The sequence below is a fragment of the Spea bombifrons genome, chromosome 5 (assembly GCF_027358695.1).
Source record: "Spea bombifrons isolate aSpeBom1 chromosome 5, aSpeBom1.2.pri, whole genome shotgun sequence".
Taxonomy (NCBI): domain Eukaryota; kingdom Metazoa; phylum Chordata; class Amphibia; order Anura; family Pelobatidae; genus Spea; species Spea bombifrons.
Genome location: NC_071091.1, coordinates 33,924,282 through 33,944,240, shown reverse-complemented (window position 1 = coordinate 33,944,240; position 19,959 = coordinate 33,924,282). Strand labels below are relative to the sequence as shown.

At 37.9% G+C, this 19,959-nt stretch overlaps 1 protein-coding gene across 1 annotated transcript in view; it reads left to right on the top strand.

The window, feature by feature from the left end:
- Nucleotides 1–19,959, top strand: part of TPK1 (thiamin pyrophosphokinase 1) — a 186,980-nt gene that overhangs the window by 3,371 nt on the left and 163,650 nt on the right. Inside the window, exon 2 of the mRNA XM_053466015.1 lies at nt 2,044–2,099. Coding sequence (XP_053321990.1) covers nt 2,044–2,099 — 56 coding nt within the window. The remainder of the gene's footprint in view (nt 1–2,043; nt 2,100–19,959) is intronic.

Here is a 19,959-nt window from a genome sequence, read left to right as displayed (position 1 = left end):
CATGTGCTGCATGTGCTGTTTACATGTGGTGTTTATTTGATCTGTACATGAACTACAGGGAGTAAGTAAAAGAGAGGTATAGCTTAGTGAATGAGAGAAAAAGGGACTCTGGGGATGATTACAGGGAAGAGGATTTTTCAATATTTAAAAAATGTTTTTGTTACAAAGATTAGCTGTTTTTTATGTATTTAATGTACATTTTTTTTTTTTACCAGTGTTTCAAGTGATATATTATTGTACTTGTTTGCAAAAAACGATGGGGAGAAAGTGGAGTAGTGGATAATGAGGAAAGAGGTATCTGATGGGGAGAAAGAAGGGGGATATCTGATAGGGAAAAAAGCTACCCCCCAGATTTTTAGGGGTTCCTACGCCCATGCTGGTGTGTGTGTGTGTGTGTGTGTTTAGTCATCCTGGCACTTTACTTTCTGTAGGAATAAATTGAACTACGTAATTTTTACTTATCCCGAGAGAAAACACCCTCTTGAATTTCACTTCAGAGGACAAAACGTTCTAGGCCCTGAAATCAGTGAGAGGAAAAGTGAAGGTTTTCTGTTATTTACTCTACATTAATTTGCATATTTTATTAAAAAGGATTAGTGGCAGTAAATTGTGGCTTCAGGCGTCCCATGTATGATGACTTTTTTTTCTTTTAGTGTACTGAATACTCCCAGTCCCATCACATTACATCAATATGCATTAGAAAAGCAGGAAACGATGGGCATGGATGGTGGGTGCAATTTCTTGGCGCAATGGGCCACTTGACTAGACTTGCCCCTCAGGCCTTAGGCTGCCAGCCCTCCCCTGGGTGACAGGTTGCCATGGCAACTATAAATCCCTTCCTGACCCTGCTTGGCTACAGGGGGTCCTGAGTCCGATGCCACAGATGCATGGCTTCCAGAAGCACGTTTTATGTGACCCCGCGGTGGTAGAGAGGCAGACAGGTCTCCACTAGATAAGAAAGGGGAGGAGCAGTGTTTGTATGTGTGTGTGTGTGTACTAATTTATAAGATTAGAACATATTCGGTTGCACAGCATATGAGAGGGTTTAAACTAGTCCAGATACATGCCCCAATAAATAATATTTATTTCCATAAGTATAGTTTACTATGAAAACTTGAAATACCGTATTATAAGAAGAACCCCCAACATTTTAACATTATTTAGAAAAAAAGAAAAAGCCTGATTATAAGACTACCCTATAAGAAAAAATGTTTTATTAGTAAATATTAATTCACATGTAAACATTTTTTTCATAATTAATAAAAACTATGATTGAGAAAAATGCATTTTTTATTTTTATTTCCTTTTATTTGCCAACCTGCCCCCCCTGATATGCCTTATACCCCCTATTTGCCACTCTTCCTCCCTGATATGCCACTCTGCCCCCCTGATATGCCTTATACCCCCTATATGCCACTTTGCCTCCCCAGATATGCCTTACGTGGGGGCAGCTGGTAGACGTCTGCGCAATGCGCGTAGACAACCTCCGCTGCTGCCCCGGCGGAAGTGTTGGGTGGCAGCAAATTGATTCATCGAATGAATAATTGGCAGGTACATTAAACACAAAAAGAAGAATAGCTGTAAAACATACACTCTTTTGAGTCTTTATGGTGTAAAATACTCTGGTGTAATTAACCTCAGTATTGTTCAAGTGGTGCAGCACTTAAGAAAGATGTGTTCTATGTCGTATTGGCCCAATGAACCAATATATGAAAATAAAAACATGATTCAGGAAGGAAAAAAACGGCTCCTAAATTTTTTTGGCTGGCTCCTAGAGCCAAACAAAATTTGACACGCTTTTTCACTTTACTCCACATAGGCATCAATATTCAAAATAAACTTTGCTCTAATGAAAGTGAAATCTTATCCTTCCCTTAAGATTTCCTACATCTTAAGGTACATGTCCACCCACTACTTTTCTTTGCTCTTGTATTTCTTGCTTTCTTGCGGTCAAGATTTGTAGTTAAGTGCTACTCCTGCATTTTCCGTTCTATGAAGTCCAATTGCAATTTATAACTTTATTTATCTCTAATATATTTGCAGTTGGAAAGATAAAATGGAAAAAGAGTTCATGCCTCTTCAGTGTCTACAGGCAACAGGTAAGCATTTTTTGTCATTGTTCAAAAGATCAGAAGAAATGTGCATGACGGTTTAACTTTTAAAAGCAATATGTTGTTTTGGATATATTTTTGTATTTTGAGTTTCTCTATTTATGTATGTGCAATGACCTTATGCTCTGCAATAAGTGATGACCACTGATCGTCTACTGAAGTGCATTGAGCAAAATAATAGTGTATTGTTAGCATTTAAGAGATACCTAGGATAAATCAGTCAACCGTGGATGTTTAAAACAAAAAAAATGAATTTTATACAATATCATGTTCATATACAATTGACATTGGCACGTATACTACTTTGTTGGATCTAGTGTTATTATAAAAGGGTAACTATAACCTGTTTAATGTGCTGGGTATACAATAAGCCTGTGGTATGGGGGGGGGGGTGTAGGTTAACTCAGTCCAGCCCTCAGGCCCTGGTTAATTAGTACAGAACAACCTAACTCAAACATTTCACCCTACAACTCCAAAACACTTGGTGACGACACAGTGGAATATAGATGTAGTTCATAGTGGCTAACTAACTGGCTACTATTTGTGACCTCTTAGGCTCCATAGTTGATACATCTTGGACTGCGAATTACCTAATGTTGCTTTTTTTGTCTTGGAAGGAACCAAAATATCTGACAGAAGTTACATTTCATTCTTTTAAAAAGTTGGTCTCTCTACTTTTGCTCATTCATCTAGGTCGATGACTCTGTGCCGTCACAAATACAGTGAAATTGTTTTGTTTGCCAGACCTAGACTTACTTTGCTGTCCCCATCCTATGTCTTATTACCCTCCTGTAACGGATAATTGTTTAAGAAGCTATTATTTTGAACCGAAATTCCACCAACCACATTGCAAATAACTCACCCATGTTTATAACTAAAATAAAGTAATTTTTTCATCTATTTGAAAATGGAACAAAAAGAGGATTTGCCAAGCTGGGCAAGAATAGTGAGCTATTGAAGTTGAAAGTCCCTTTTCTCGTAGGAACACATGCATTAAATGTTGATTTCCCTTGTGGTAACTTGCATGATTTGTTCTTGTTGAAGCATTTAGCCTACGGGAAGATGTCATGCCTACCAAAGGCATGGAATTGATGGAATGACTTTTAGGACGATCAGCTGTTTTAATTCATGCACAGAAGCTCTTTGTTTGTTTTTTTTTTTAATCTTTCATGAATAATAAGCATTCCCGCAAAAGAATAAAGTGAATAGATGTTCTTAAAAACCATCTTTCTGTTTGTCCATTACACTTTCAGAAACATAAAAAAATAGCTTTCACTTCACAGATAAAATGTAATCCTCTTGAAGTATATGCATTATTTTTTTATTAAAAAAAAAAGTGTCTTACAGAAAAATCCATTGGTTACTTTCCAGATGAAACAGGGTATAATGGAATCTGAATTATAATTACAGGTTTATTACCTTTTGTCAAGACACTTTACTTTTTAGATTACTAGCTCTCAGTTGCAATGTATACTAAAAAAAAAAACCCAAAAACTATTATTCTTGAGGAGAATTTATTTTGACCGAAATTTGGCATAGTTTCCGAATAGTGTGTTTTCCTACTTAAAATTTTGTGGAGCTTGAGGAAAGTCCTAGAATCAGTTCTTTAACATTTGTAAAATTTGACTATAAGGAATGTCAACAACAGTTTATCAACTTGACTAGTACAAGTTCCTAAGTTCCCTTCTTTTAAATGTGCTATTATACCCACTTAATTGTCATGTGATGTTTTTTTTTTGCCAGAGAAATAGGAATACATACATGTTTGTGTTTTGATGTAACCTTGGATGTATGGACACCAGAAGTGGCCCAGTGCGCCAACACTTATCTTATACTTGTTGGCACAGGCAGTTTCGTCCTCTGCTATGTCTAGATGTGATTAGAAAAAGAATCTCTGTAGTGAACCTCCCAGTGGAGGTCTTGAAATTATAACTGCACGTAAGACGTCAGGTTCTCCTGGGAGAAGTAAAAGCTGCAGGTTAGTGATCAGCTGCTTCTCTAAACGAGTAAAAATAAGATCTTATAATAAGGCAGCCTAATATGGCTACTTGCTACCATAGTGACAAACATTTGAAATAAATGTACTAGGCGATCTGTTTTGATATGGCTGGTAAAAAAAACCAAAACAAAACAAAAACATGATAAGCCTACTATGTAGGGATAAGGGACTGTGATGTCAGATATCTTCATACACTCGTAAACTCCTACCCCAAACTCCTAATATAAAAGTACTAACAAAAATCAAAGACACAAGGAGACATTCATTTATTTAATTTTTGTACTGAAAAATGGGCCGATGAGATTTTGTGAATTTTAGCTCCCTTTACCATAAGCCAAAAAGATGACAAGGGTGATCAGAGTTGCAGCTCTCAAAAGAGTGTGCACCAGAGATGCAAAAAACTGCGTTATGTCTACCTATAATTTGTTTAACCCCTTCTTATGTGCCAATCCATGTAAATATACAGTGTAATTTTACATACATGGGCTGTATAAGCAATATGTGTGGGTGCACAACTACATCTAGTGGATACATTTAATAAGGAAGGATGAGACCTTTTAGAAAATTACCTAGATTTCAATACTTTTACTATCTAAGTTGGTGCTTGTGGTGAAACATTTTTTTTTTCTTTTCAGTTTTACCATTATATCAACTGGATCATATCAACACCTTTGCAGAGCAACTGTTGATTTCACGGCTTCTAACCATATTTATAATTAAAATGTATCCGTAGCTTATATGCTTTATTTTGGGAAATTTGGTTTGACATCATTTACTTTGAAATTAAGGTATTTTACTTCAGGGGGACTGAAATATGTAACAAAACTAGCATAGCTAATCAATACAATATGGCAGGGCTCGACAAATCCCAGGTCGCCATGGCGACTGAGAATTTTGTCCTGGCGCCTAGGTGTTTGGCAGCCTGCCAAACAAAGTTTGCACCGTGGTGCAACAATGAACGCATGCACTGATATATCGGTGGCCGAAACACATCGACCGAAAATAGTATTTTCGGCAAAATGCCGAAACAAAAAAAACGGCTGAAAATAATTCCCAGCAGGGGCCAGACTGTGTGTTGCTCTTGTACTGGCCACAGGAAGCAGGAAACCAGAGGAGTCACGTGAATTCATCTCGTGTCACATGACTGCTCCATTCCTCCTCCCAGTGGGCGGAACAAGAGAAGTTTGTGCAGAGGGGCCAAGAGAGAAGCAGCAGGGCCCCTACGGAAGTCTGCGAGTGAGAGATCTGCAGTGCAGGTATGGAGGTGAAGGAGGTTGTATGAATGAGTGTGTGTGATAGCATGGTTGTGTAAGTGAGGGGAGGAGCATGGCACAGGGGGGCTCAAAGTGATGTGCAGCAGCAATACATCGGTACACAAGGGGGCTGGGCATGATAAGAGTGTGATTGCTGTTAACAATTTTGCAAAAAATTGACAAAAAAAATAAATAACAATATTAATATAAATATATATATAATTGTTAACAGCAATCGTACTCCGTGACGTAGATCAGGGAGCGGGACTAGAGCTGGAGCCGGATTTAAAAACCCAGAAATGGCATATCAGGGGGTATAAGGCTTATCTGGTGGTTATAAGGCATATCTGGTGGTTATAAGGCATATCAGGGGGGTAAGGGGGAATATCTGGCATGCATAAGGCATATAGGGGTTATAACAGAAAAAAAGGTTGGAATACAGCTCTCAGTAGTGAGATGGTGCATGAGCCAGGGTACCACCAAGTCCTTCAATAAATCCAAAATAAAGAAGCAGAGGCTCAGCACTCAAATGGTAAGGTGAGTTTATTTCACACAGCAGTGAAGCAACGGCACCCGAGACAAATGCCTCACGCTCCCAACGGTAAGTGACCTACAAAGGGGGGGTAGGGAAGGAGTGGGTAGATCGTGAGAAGGGGGGGTAGGGAGGGAGTGGGTAGATTGTGAGAAGGGGGGTAGGGAGGGAGTGGGTAGATCGTGAGAAGGAGGGGTACGGAGGGAGAGGGTAGATCGTGAGAAGGGGGTAGGGAGGGAGAGGGTAGATCGTGAGAAGGGGGGGTAGGGAGGGAGAGGGGAGACTGTGAGAAGGGGGTTAGGGAGGGAGAGGGGAGACTGTGAGAAGGGGGGTTAGGGAGGGAGAGGGGAGACTGTGAGAAGGGGGGTAGGGAGGGAGAGGGGACATTGTGAGAAGGGGGGTAGGGAGGGAGAGGGTAGATAGTGAGAAAGGGATAGATGGGTTGAGGGTGGGGGGGGCCCTTAACAGATTCTCGCAGCGGGGCCCTGAGGTTTCTAGTTACGCCCCTGATGTCCGTAAAACAGGAAGGTGATTAGAGAAATGCCATTGTGATAATGAGATACAATGACACATGTAAATTTAATGTTCTTTATTCTGCTGTTTGTTTTTAATACCCAGTTTGTTCATTAAATTATTTTAAATAAAAAACAAAATTGCATATTGGTTTTTTTCTATCCGATTAGTCAAATAATCGGCCAACTAATCGGTTATGAAAAGAATCTTTAATTGCAGCCCTAGCAAATACTTTTTTTTTTTCACAGCACAGCACAGTTTTCATACACCTTTGAATATGGTGTTTGATTATTTATGGTAACTTCCAGTCTAGCTATGTAAAATGACTTTCTTTTAAAACAGTTTAGCACAATGGTATTTCAGATCAAACCTACCGTATTTGCTCGATTATAAGACGAGGTTTTTTTCAGAGCAAATGCTCTGAAAAATACCCCTCGTCTTATAATCGGGGTCGTCTTCTAATCGTCTTCTAGAGGTCTGATTAGGAGACTAAGATCCAGATCCCCCGCACCGCTGCAGGGGACCTGGATCCTCCTGTCGTCGCCCCCCCCACACTTACCGGTGCTTCCGGAGGTGAAGTTGGCAGCGGGGGTTTGTATGCGTCCGTCGCAAATACCTTCCCCGACTGTCAGAGATCAGAGTTCCAGAGTTCCTGATCTCTGACAGCCGGGGAAGGTATTTGCGACGGACGCATACAAACCCCCGCTGCCAACTCCACCTCCTTCCGGCTGCCGCGGAATGAGACGTGAACCCGCTGCCCCGGCAATACAGCAGGAAATTGGAAGCACCGGTAAGTAAGTGTGTGTGTGTGTGTGTGTGTGTGTGTAGGGCATTTCTGGAATGCCTTACACCCCTATATGCCACTCTGGCACTTAGGGGGTTAAAAGGCATATTATGGGGCAGAGTGGCATATAGGGAGGTATAAGGCATTTCAGGAGGCAGAGTGGCGTTAAGGGGGCATTTAATAGTGCACTCTGCCTCCTGAAATGCCTTATACCTCCCTATATGCCACTCTGCCCCATAATATGCCTTTTAACCCCTAAGTGCCAGAGTGGCATATAGGGGTATAAGGCATTTCTGGAGGCAGAGTGCTCTATATAATGCCTTTTAACTCCCTTAATGCCACTCTGCCTCCTGGAATGCCTTATACCTCCCTATATGCCACTCTGCCCCATAATATGCCTTTTAACCCCCTAAATGCCAGAGTGGCATATAGGGGTATAAGGCATTTCTGGAGGCAGAGTGCTCTATACAATGCCTTTTAACTCCCTTAATGCCACTCTGCCTCCTGGAATGCCTTATACCTCCCTATATGCCACTCTGCCCCATAATATGCATTTTAACCCCCTAAATGCCAGAATGGGATATAGGGGTATAAGGCATTTCTGGAGGCAGAGTGGCACATAGGGGGTCAAAAGGCATACCATGGGGCACAGTGGCATATAGAGGGTTAAAAGGCATATCATGGGCCACAGTGCCATATTGGGGTGGCAAGCCTGGGGGCAGATGTGCGTAACTGGGGGACAGGTTGGAAAATACAAGAAATAAAAACAAAAAAAAAATATTTTTCTCAATCATAGCTTTTATTAAAAAAAATAGTTTACATGAATTAACATTTACTGGTAAAACTTTTTTCCTTTAGGGTCGTCTTATATTCAGGCTTTTTCTTTTTTTCCTAAGTTAATATTCAGATTTTGGGGGGTCGTCTTATAATCAGGGTCGTCTTATAATCGAGCAAATACGGTAATTTCTATTTCCATGCGGGTACAAATATCTAGATCTAGAGCACAAATGATACTTCGTTGATGATACATCTATGTTTGTCCTATGCTTGCAGCTATCTACTGTACATCAATCAGAGATTTATTGGCCTTCTACAAAAGCATGTTCTAGTTTCCTGATTTGCTTCAGAAATCACTGTGACTATTACAGAGACCAGCACATTAAAAGAGGAAGAATGATCTTTGTACAGAAACTAAGTTACCACTTCCTGTAGTCAAAACATGCAATGCTGGGACCTCTGTCTCTAGTTATGTACCCAGCTTTGGAACTAAGTGGCTGTGTGTCAAAGGTGGCAGTTTTTCACTAAATGTCAGGAATGTTGTATGTCAGATAATGGCATTTAGTGCCAGCTTCAAAAAACCCACTTGAGCATCAAGAACCCCTAGTCTACAACTTTTACCCCATAAATATGTATCATGCCTTTTGGTCTGTTATTTATAGACCTAGGAACTTGTGGGCCCAGAGCTCATCCTTGGGGCATGCAGCCAATACTGTCCACTGATGTCGTTTCCACTGACGATGCTGGAAACACCCCTGTTCAAAGGGGAAATGATCGGGGAGTGAGGCATGCCAGGACCCCGCTCCCACTACCCAAAGTTCTCTGGGTTCAACCTGGTTATTTACTGTTGCACTGGGATCCTAAAGCTGACATCATGCTGCTCCGTCACATTCTAAAGGGATAGGCTCCTGTCCCTGACAGCTCCAATAAAGAAGAATGCATATTAAGGTACTCATTGTTTTTGGGGAATGCATATTAAAGTACACACAATGTGCCTGCTTCACCGAGGCATAAGGATTCTTTCCACTAAGTGGCTCCTTGAAGCACCCAGTCAGTTGCAGGAAAGTTTTCTGTGCATGTACACAGGGGTTTTAATAGATCCCCCATCCAAAGAGCGCACAGAGCCACCGCTGGAACTGACTGGGTGTATTTAAATTGCAAGAAGATGTTCGGTTGAACACCTCTCTTGCACTTAAAATATCAGGGCAGCAGGCAGAGGGGCAAATGAATATGAGGGGTTATGACTGGTTTTCCCTGCTGAACTTGCAAAACAGACACAATGGAAATTTAAAGTAGCCCCTTAGCTCTACAATGCATTAAAGTACACATGATGGCTGAAGTTCCCCTTTTAAATTGCAGCCATGCCCAAACATATCTGTTGGAATACTGTTTCAAAGGAACATTTGTAAACAATCTGTAGGAGTTCATAAAGTCCTAAATCAGTGCAAGAAAAGCATAGGAAATATATTACCATATTTGAGCTGCAGGGGATTCCAAGACAATCTCTAAGGAGAAATTATGCAAAATTAACTTGTTTGTGAAAAAACTTGCTTATGCCATTAGTGGAGAATGATATTTGAGCCAGAATATATAAATTCAATAGCAATATAAAAAAAATTGCTTTTTTTAGGTTAGATATACAGGTTAGGTTTTTTGGGGAATGTCACTCTGAGATATCTTGGTAAGCATCATCCCAGAGTTTAATTAATTTAAAATATAAGACTAATTTCATTTCTGGACTTGAAGCTTAAGGTTATATGACAACAGCTAGATATTCTAAGGATAATTTACTATTCTCTGATTTAGTAGTGCAAATTCATAATATATAAAACTGCAAATCAACATAAATCTGCATGATACAGCATTTAAAGTCAGTTTATGTAAACCATATTCCATTATGCTCTGTTATAAATCCAGCTGAACTATGGTCAATCTGATTGCTGTCATTTTATGCTTCCAAGTTTTTCCATTTGTGCTTGTGTTTATTTAGTAAAAAGTTGCTTTTTACACACCAGAAATTGAGTGCGTTCAGTTTTTGTTTACTTAATAATAATAATAATGGCATGCTTTTTTCCATTTCTGGATCAAGTCTCTAATTAACTACAAAATCTCTATTCCACTCAGACTTTAATAATTTTCATCTTACCCCTTTGTAATGTCATTGGTGGGTTTTTAACATCATTGAGGATGTATTGTACTTTAATATTTTACTAGTGAAAATTCTGTTTAATGCAAAAAAAAGTTGGCATGAGAGTTTTTCTTTAAACTTCCTCACTTCACAATGAGGGGCTTACACTGTTAGGAACTTGGGAACAAATCTCACTGCTTTAGCCAGGGTTGGAGTGGCTCCCGATATCCCAGTAGATCCCCCCCCCCATTGGGGCTGGCCTTGAGGTCAGCCATCTAATTATATGTGTGCCTGCAACCACCAAAGCTGAAAGAACCAAACAGCTCGTATCCCAGTCAGTGCCGCACCGGATATGATGCAGTGTGCGAGCACCAGACGGAAGGCTACTCATGAGGTAAGGGGATGTGAGAGGGAGTGAGCTAGTGTGTGAGTTGGATGGTAAGGGATGGAGTATATATGCATGAATGTATGTTAGAATGATAATGTGTGTGTGTTAACATAAATGTGTTTGTGTACTCGTGTAGACGTGGGTGTGTTTGAGGGGACAAAGATGTTTGGGGGCACTGATGAGCTCATGACATAGACAATTTGGAGGCACTGACAAGATGTTTGGGGGCAAAGATGGCAAAGACAAGCTGTTTTGGGGCAAAGATGCCAGATCTGTTTGGGGTTATGATGGCACAGGGAAGCTGTGTATGAATTAATAAAAAGTATTATAAAAAAATGTGATGATAATGGTACTAGATGACATTTATTAGAATGAATATGATAATGGGGTATGAATATGGATAATTATTGTGGTTGGGTATTGAAATGAATTAGGCTGTTGGGAATATGATGATGGTATGGTACATACATACATACATACATACATACATACAGCCACTTTCCCATTAACATACCCACATATACACATACCCACTAACACTTTAAACAAACATGCATACACTCGCTCCTAAAACATACATACATTTTAGATACACACACAATAATAGCCACTCTAACACCATACACTTACATGCACATACCACTCATACATCAAACAGTTATGCATAGATACACACAACCCCTCCAACATCATATACTTACACATATAAAAAGACATGCATATACGCATGTATGCACACTCTAACACCAGACACTTAAACATACATTTACACAATGTTTATTAACTACTGAGAAAGTAATTTCTCTGTTTTAAATAACTTTGTTTTCAGTAATTTAAATAAATATGAAAAGGTTAATGTCATACTTAAGATGTTTTTTCACATTATACAAACTATACCGGTGCTCTCTCAATTGGTCTCAACCCATTACAGGTCACAGTGATATTAGGAACTATGCGTTTTCATATGTATTTTAATGAGACTAATGTGTTTTTTAAACATGCAGGGTTTGTCCCTGTTCTAAACTAAAAATATTAGAACCAGAACCAAAAATGGCACCATCACGATGTAGATATTGTAGGTCTTGAAATGTGTGCATTTATAACAATTGACACGACACCAGCATGGTGTGCATGGAAATGCTGTCTTACTAATTATATATATATATATATAAAGTGTATATATATATATTCTTGTTTACGGTGTCAGCTTTCTGGGGTCTAGCTGTTGTCTGTCGTTAGTGCCATTCTAGTTAACATAACCAGGCCTTGTTATTTATAGAGGGAGTTTCCTTTTAAGCCCAATTTTTCATCCACCTCATGTCAATATGGCTGTTTCTTGACCTGATTTAGGAGCCTATACCTACCCTCCAACTACCTTGTATTGCTAGTCTAGTATATTAGACCTGTCTCCTTTTGCATAGTTTTGCCTCTGCTTTATTTGTGTTGCTCTGCCTTGCCCTCCTATTTAGATTTTAGCCTGTCCTTTAGTGTGTCTGTGTTTATTCCATTTCACCTGCTTTGTTATTTATAAAAATACCTTTCTTTAACCAGTTTAGTTGTATGTCTTTTGTAGAAGTTTCTGCAGATGTCTTCATGAGCCCACGTTTTTTCTCCCATTCATCCTTGAGGACACATGGATGGTATTCATCAAACAGATGTAATACAAATTCTGGTGTTCAATATCTAGGGGCAATAGGTTGTCACATTGAAGCCTTTTTGCCATCTTCCAATTTTGGATTCATTCAGCTATAAGTGCTCTGTTGGCCCTTTTTATAGGGTTGGCAAATCCTTCATAATTTAATAATTTAGAGCAGTGAGTTGCAACCACAACTTTCCTTCAGACTCTGCTACCAACCATCCCTTTAGTGAACAAATCTGAGTCCCAATTTGGCAGAAATGACATGAAACATATTTTAAAAAAGCCTGAACAAATTACCAATGCTGAAATCCATACCTACAAACTAATAATTTAAATAAACATAAGGCTTTATTACTGCATTTTGGCCAACATACTTAAGCTCTCCTGCCATGTCAAGGCAGCCAAAATTCAGTACTAAAGGCTCATATTTATTCAAAATATGTGTTTGTAGTTTTGGAGTTTAGCACTGGCAATTTTGCTCTTATATATTAGTAATTCCCAAATATTATATTTGTTTCCATGTTCTAGGCATAACAGCAATTTCATTAGACAATGCAGTATGTAACCCCTGCCTTAGTCTCGTCTGGCTTGGTTTTCATTTCATTTTAATTAGGTTCATTATATTTCAAGGCAAAATGTTTGGTTTATCTTCTCCGTTGAGTAGTCTAATTGTATCTTTTTGCCTTAAGTAATATCTCGTTAACTTTATAAGCCATTTTTCCAGGCCATCTACAGAATTAATTTCCTGTCTAAGCACTGATGTTAAGCTGTTACTGTCACCCCAAACTTTTCGATTAGAAGTTTCATGTTTTTTTTTTTTTAGCTCCTTAAAAACAGGCAGCTATGTATAATAACACTTTGAAACTATAAGGCTTTGAAATTATAAAGTTAATTTTCAGATGACATGTTTTGTTCAAAATATGGATCAGTCCTACAGCCACAACATACATCATTTATTGCTGTAAAAATGAAAGCAGTATCTTGAATTTAAGTTTTTTTATTTATTTTTGGTTAATGAATCGGGGATATTAACTTTTTTTAAAAATATTTTACCCTTATTTTGTACTTTTTAATAACATTGACTTGATTTGTCCATCCAAATACAGTGTTGGAGTTGCTGTGACAAATATAAAAAGAGATAAAGGTATACTCTTAGTATTGTATATCAAAGGAGGCAAACTATTGGTGAAAATAGCTCTGCCGTGGGAGTGTCTACTCAAACAGTAGGGAATATCAAGAATCTAGAGTGGAGTGTTGCAATCATAGATAGATCCATTATTGACATGCTAGGTTTTTAATTTATGTTACAATTTGTGGAGACTTTCTTACTTTGTTATTAAGTCCTTGTAAACATAATTTTATACTTTGCTGTACTTAAATTATATTTTTAGATAAATTCTTACCTTACGAGTATATTTTATATTATGTATATTATGTATTTATAACCCACAAGTTGCTTAATTGCCGTAACCTACAAAATAGTCTCATCAAAGCCTCTCCTGTGCTTATAGTTGACCATAGTTCATGGTTGGCCTTGAGTTGATTTGCAAAGATATTTTAACCCCTTAATGACAAAAATGCATTGTTTTCAATGGGTTTAGGGACCACCCATTGTCCTTAAGGGGTTAATCAGAGTTACAGACATATTGTCTTATGTATATGACAATTAGGGGGAAATCAAAATATATGTTCATCTTCCATTTTGCAATTGTATTCAAATAAAAACAGTTTTCACTTATTGTCTCCAAAACTGTTTATGTGGATAAGGTATCTTAGAGGAAACTGAAATTTGGGGAGCTCAGAGCGCCATTGGCTCCTGGTCGTCATCTCTCTGGATTGATGTTTCCTGAGTTACCTAGATTCCCTAATTGTTGGCAGACCACGAGATACAACTGCACAAAAAAGACCTGAAACTATTGATGCAGTAAACCGAACAGGACAAATGGAACCAGGAAGTTGATAATACAAACACAATAACCCCAGTAACTAAACGGCTCATATGGTTCTTACCCTCGATGGAGGTCTCCTCTTTGACTGTGTCCTTATTATAAATCACGTGATACAATAGTACGTCCCTCATTCGTTCTGACACTTTTTTCCAACACTATCCATTAGAATGCTGATATTGTATGCTCCCTGCTTTTCAGACAGCCTGTCTTTTTGGCTACCCAGCTTTTTAACACCCCCCCCCCGGACAACATGTGCTTGTATTGATAACTTTCTAATGTAAAACTAAGCAAAACCAGAAATCCTCTTATTTGAAAAGACTCGCAATTGTGGTGTGTTAGAGCCACTTTGTAAAGTATTTAGATACTCTCCTCTGTTTGTTAACTAAATAAACATTTCCCTACTACTGACCAAACTAACCATGCATACCTCTAACTAGGCATTTGTATATGTTACATGGTCCAGAAGTATTAATGTATTTAAAACAGTCAGCCCCCAGTTTTGTACCTGTAAGACCTTGTATGTTATGGGGTGTTTTTTTTTTTTTGATAAAAACATTTTGCATTCTTGGAAAACATATATTGGTGGGCTGACAATGTGTTGTCTCTCCAGAAAAAAAATGTTTGAAGACAACTACTCAATGTGTAGCTCATCACAAAAATCTCTTCAAACAAGCATTCACTTTATAATCAATCTGCCTCGCCTTAGCACCAGCCTATTTCTCAAGCAGCACTTTACTGGCAACAAGTACAGTAAAGTCTTACAAGTTTTAGATCTTTTCTTTTGGGCATTTCAATCAATTTAATTTGAATAACAACAAAAACCTAGTCAATAAATAATCATAACAATAAAAAAATGCGTTTTACTTAAAATCCATCCCTTAGGAAATAATTAAGGGCTGCTGATACAAACCAATGTTACTATTAATATCAGTTTGAAAATTACTTTTGAGTTTTGATGCCTTTTGAGTATTTATTTGGTGTCTCACTTTTTGGTGCTGTGGATAGCATATTGATGATTAGACAACAATATTTTGTGAATCTCTAAACTGGGTCCCTTTGGTGGTAACATATGGAATTTTGTAACAACCTGTTTAAGGGGCACTGTGATTTGGCCTAGATTTTAAAGCAAAATATTTATCTTGTCACTATTTAATACCACTCCCAGAGCAATTTTACTCCTTTAACTGAGTGATTTTATATAACTAATGAATTTACTTATGTATGCATTATTTAAAAAAATATATATTTTGTATCTGTTTATGATTTTGGTATTATGTTAATAATGTTTCATAACAGTGTAATCAGTCTGCATGCTGGTGTGTTCTTTATTTTTGTATTAAAAAACTCTACTAAACGCACTCCGGAACTCAAAATAAGTAAACATTTTATGTTTTCAAAACACGTTTTTCTTTTTTTCTGAATATTAAACCACTTTAGCACCTCCTGTTGAGGTTATTTGAATGCATGTTTAAATTTGGAAGTTGTGGGCTATTAGTGTTTGTATGGAGCGCCTCTCACTTTGATATGTTGGTAATTTAAGACCTATGAAAGGTTTGTATGGAGCGCCTCTCACTTTGATATGTTGGTAATTTAAGACCTATGAAAGGTGTTCTTAAATTACCAACATCTTCTTATATAGATTTTGGAAAATATAGATGAAAATAGCCCCAAAGTAGATAAATTGAATAATTTGTACAGGAAGTGTAAAGTGCATGCTAAGATTTGTTTATGTGGGTAGATCTTATTACTACTGCTCTTATTTTTCACCTCAGTTATCAGTATTGTCAATATTACTTTTATGTTTAAAGTTATATACGAGGAGAATATGAAGAAATGTTTGTCGGTTTCTTATATTAGTTTCTTATGTAAAAGTATTGCATTATATAGGAGTGTTAAAATTTCGTTTTCAGTCAACAAATTAAGTTCCCTGCCCATTCAGTTCCGCTGAAAATTTGAGGGTCTTTTTAATTCATGAATGAAGTTTGTTGCCCGGTGCCTACATTTACTCTTACAGTCTCATTCTTGTTCATGCATGCTAAATGTTTCCATGCATGCTAAATGTTTCCCTACCTTCTTTGCTGACCACTTGCGCTTCTGCCGGCCACTTCCGCGTCTTCATCTTTTCTTTTCTATCTTCATATGCATCTCTGTGGACATAACAAGACGGGAACTGGAAGTGACGGCGCTTCCGGTGACATCCTCTCCCCGATCCTTTAGATTGGAGTATTGAGGAGAAGACGTCACTGGAAGCCCGTCATTTTGAGGAAGCTCCCACCGGTTTATGTGGCAATGCAGGTTGAAGATAGCTTAGAGAGGAGATGGGAGAAGATAAAAGATGAAGATGCAGAAGTGGTTGGCAGAGAAGGTAGGAAAACATTTAGAGAGTGTGAGAGAGAGAGATTGAACAAAAATGAGAGTGTGAGTGAATGTAGGCCCATGTATTTCAGACAAAAATGTAGTCCTTTTTGCTTTGTTTTTGTCTGATTCCTGGCCTCATTTTTGTGGCTTTGTACGAATCCTGAATTTTCCAAAATTGGTAAATATGCAATTCATACAAATCCAAATGCATAAGTCTACTATGCTTCTTGACCTCCAGTTGCATAATTAACTCTTATAAGAGTTAATTATGCATCTGGAGGTCAAGAAGCTATGTTTTGGCCTTCCAGAATTGTAAGTAATGTGTTTAATATCCTATTCAAACCTCTGGATTGTAGGTTCTGTTCCCAGCAGGGTCTACTCAGCCCTTCATCCTTCTGAGGTCGATAAATGGGTAATGTTACAGGGTCGCCGTAGCCAGGTTACTCCTGTTTGAGGGCTGATGAATCACCAGTCAGTACCCTCATATGGATAGCTCCTGTTATCCACGGATCAGTCAGACCACCATTCGTGCAGGAAAATCAAAACTACTTTTATTAAAACCACATAGAACATATATACTCGTTGAGTACACAGGCAATGGATAAAGTGAGGGGATTAAGTGATACAATGGGTTTCCCCCACCTGCCCTCTGGGCAACCAGGGCTGTGCTGGCCGATTAAGAGCTCCAGCCAGGTTACCCGATTGTCCCTTCTGAAATGCCGTAGCTGCAGCCACAGTCAGTCTCTGGGGCCTTTTTATAATAAAACGCCTTATAAAATCTTACCGGGTCATAGTATTAGAAACTGGACACCAAAGTACTCCATGAACTGGCTAAAAGTTCCACGAAAATATTAGCTAGTTAGCCTGGCCCTGTGACACTGGCCCTGTCACAGGTAATAATAACAACTGTTATTCAGCTGCCAATTTGGCGCTTTGAGTCCCACTGGTGTTTATAAATACTAGTTACTGTTATGTGTCGAGCACTATAAAGAGCCGTCTCTACTGTATAATCCTAATGATTATCTTAGTATGAAAGCTGTTGTGCTGTATCCTTTGAGCACAGCTGCTAACTATGTAAATGATCCATACCAGTTTGTGCTAAATCTGCAGGCTACATAGATGACCTTAAAATACTAGTCACCTGGTGATGTTTGAATGAGGGTTATTAATATGTTTGTTCTTTTGCCCAGGACCATGTTGATCTTAATATTTTTATTACTAAGGTGGTATACATAAGGTCAATACTTACATTTCTTCAGTTTTCATAAATATTGATCATATTCATCCCTTAAGCCTACAAAACACAACTTAATGGGCTATAAAAATTTTAAAATAAAAAATAAAATGTGCAGGGTATAATGCCTAAATACAGCATATCCAAGCAAGACAAATATTGTTTATATCATCTATAACAAGTATCTGTCATGTTTAAAGGCATCACAAAAATCCAGTAGGCGTTTGTATATACAAACAAAACCTCAAAAAATGAATCCCTCTTCTGCCATCATATTTGTCGACCACAATAAAATACATGTATAAATGAAAATAAACCTAAGGAAACTGTTTGCATCTTTCATTCACCTAAGAGAAAAGAGTAAAAAGCTTGGCTTGATGTGTTTTCAATCGGCCGTTTCTTTTCAAGGTAATTTACTATCTATTTTAGCAGATACCACAATAAAAATATAGTTTTTTCGTCTAAACATGTTCCTATGAACCTCATACAGATATATAGTCCTGGTATTTAAAAAATAATGGTGGCCACACAAAATATTGATGCTTTGGGCCCAATTTGGACATTTCCACTTAGGGGTGTACTCACTTTTGTTGCCAAGGTTTAGACATTAATGTTGAGTTATTTTGAGGGGACAGCAAATATACACAAATAAACAGGCTGTACACTAATTTGCAGCAGAATGTAATTTCTTCAGTGTTGTCACATGAAAAGATATAATAAAATATTTGTGTATATATATATATATATATATATATATATATATATATATATTGTTATATATACAATATATAGTTAAACCAAGGCTGGTGAGAAGAGAGATAAGTATAAATAAGCCATAAAGTGTAATAACTCTTGACCAAGACAATACCGTATTTCCCCATGTATAAGACGCACCTTTTTTCAAAAAAATGTTTAAAAGCTGGGTGTTTTTTATACAGTGGTTGTATATTGCAGTTACTACTTCCCAGTACCTCCCTGCAGTCACACTGCCGATTGCCCACGCCCCTTTCCTTATAGCGTCCACACTGCTCAGCAACTCATCTAACAGTAAGTATAAGTTAGGGGAGGTGGGGGTTAATTTAGGGGCTGTTATGGTTAATGGGGTGTTTAGGGTTAATTTAGGGGCAGTTATGGTTAATGGGGTGTTAACGGTTAATTTAGGGGCAGTTATGGTTAATGGGGTGTTTAGGGTTAATTTATGGGCAGTTATGGTTGATGGGGTCTTTAGGGTTAATTTAGGGGCAGTTATGGTTGATGGGGTCTTTAGGGTTAATTTAGGGGCAGTTAATGGATGAGAGTCAAGAGGATGATGAGTATGAATTTTATGATGAATAAAACTTGAGTTCAATAACTTTATGTAATACATTTTTTTTCAAATTTTGGGCCCCAAAATTAAGGTCTTATACATGGGAGCGTCTTATACATGGGGAAATACAGTAAATTAAGAATATCAATGTATATTGAAATTGCACTGATTTTTATGCAGTTCACGTAGTTGAAACTAAGAACAAACTAGAAAGCCAGTAATAAATTTTGCTCTGTCTGTGTTAATAAATTCCCCCCGATATCACAGTCTGTCTTAATAAATGAACCGATGAGTACAAAATAGAATTTTAGCATAAAGATGATTTAATAAGTTCTCATGAAACTGATTACAAGAGATTACCTTGTAACATTCTTTAAATTAACTTTTATGCTCCGGAAGCTTTTTGGTGGCAATGTTGTAAATAAACTGTTCACTGTCCTGCTGTTGAGGTAATGGTATGTTATACAAACTAGAGAATGCTAATGTCTGCTTATGGTTTATGTTGCATTTAATTGGTAGAATGATCTGCATAATGTTGATTGGAAGTGATTTGGTATAAGATGCAAATTGCATTAAGCAATCATTGCATCAGTGTAGACTTCGTATAAAGCGTATGTGGGAGGTAAAAAGGCAGACTGGTTCAGGTATTTTAATGTCAAGGATGCTGTGCACAGTTTGTGACATGTAAAGTGTTAGAGCTAGCCTGTCAGGGACATGTTCTCTTTATTGTATACACCATATTGTTAAGGAAAACGTTCTTAAGACTCACTGCATTTGTGAGGTGTAAGTACTTTGCATGTACTTGGAAATAGAACAACTGTGTATGACATCTGCATTTTGTGTTACAGCTTTGTTGTGCATCTTCTTGTTCACTGTCACTTTTGACAATGGGAACTAACTAGATACTTTAAGTCCAATTCTGCTGATAATTTAGCTCTTTTTATACCTTTTTTTGAAGGGCAAGCACTGGTACTGTGGTAAACAAATA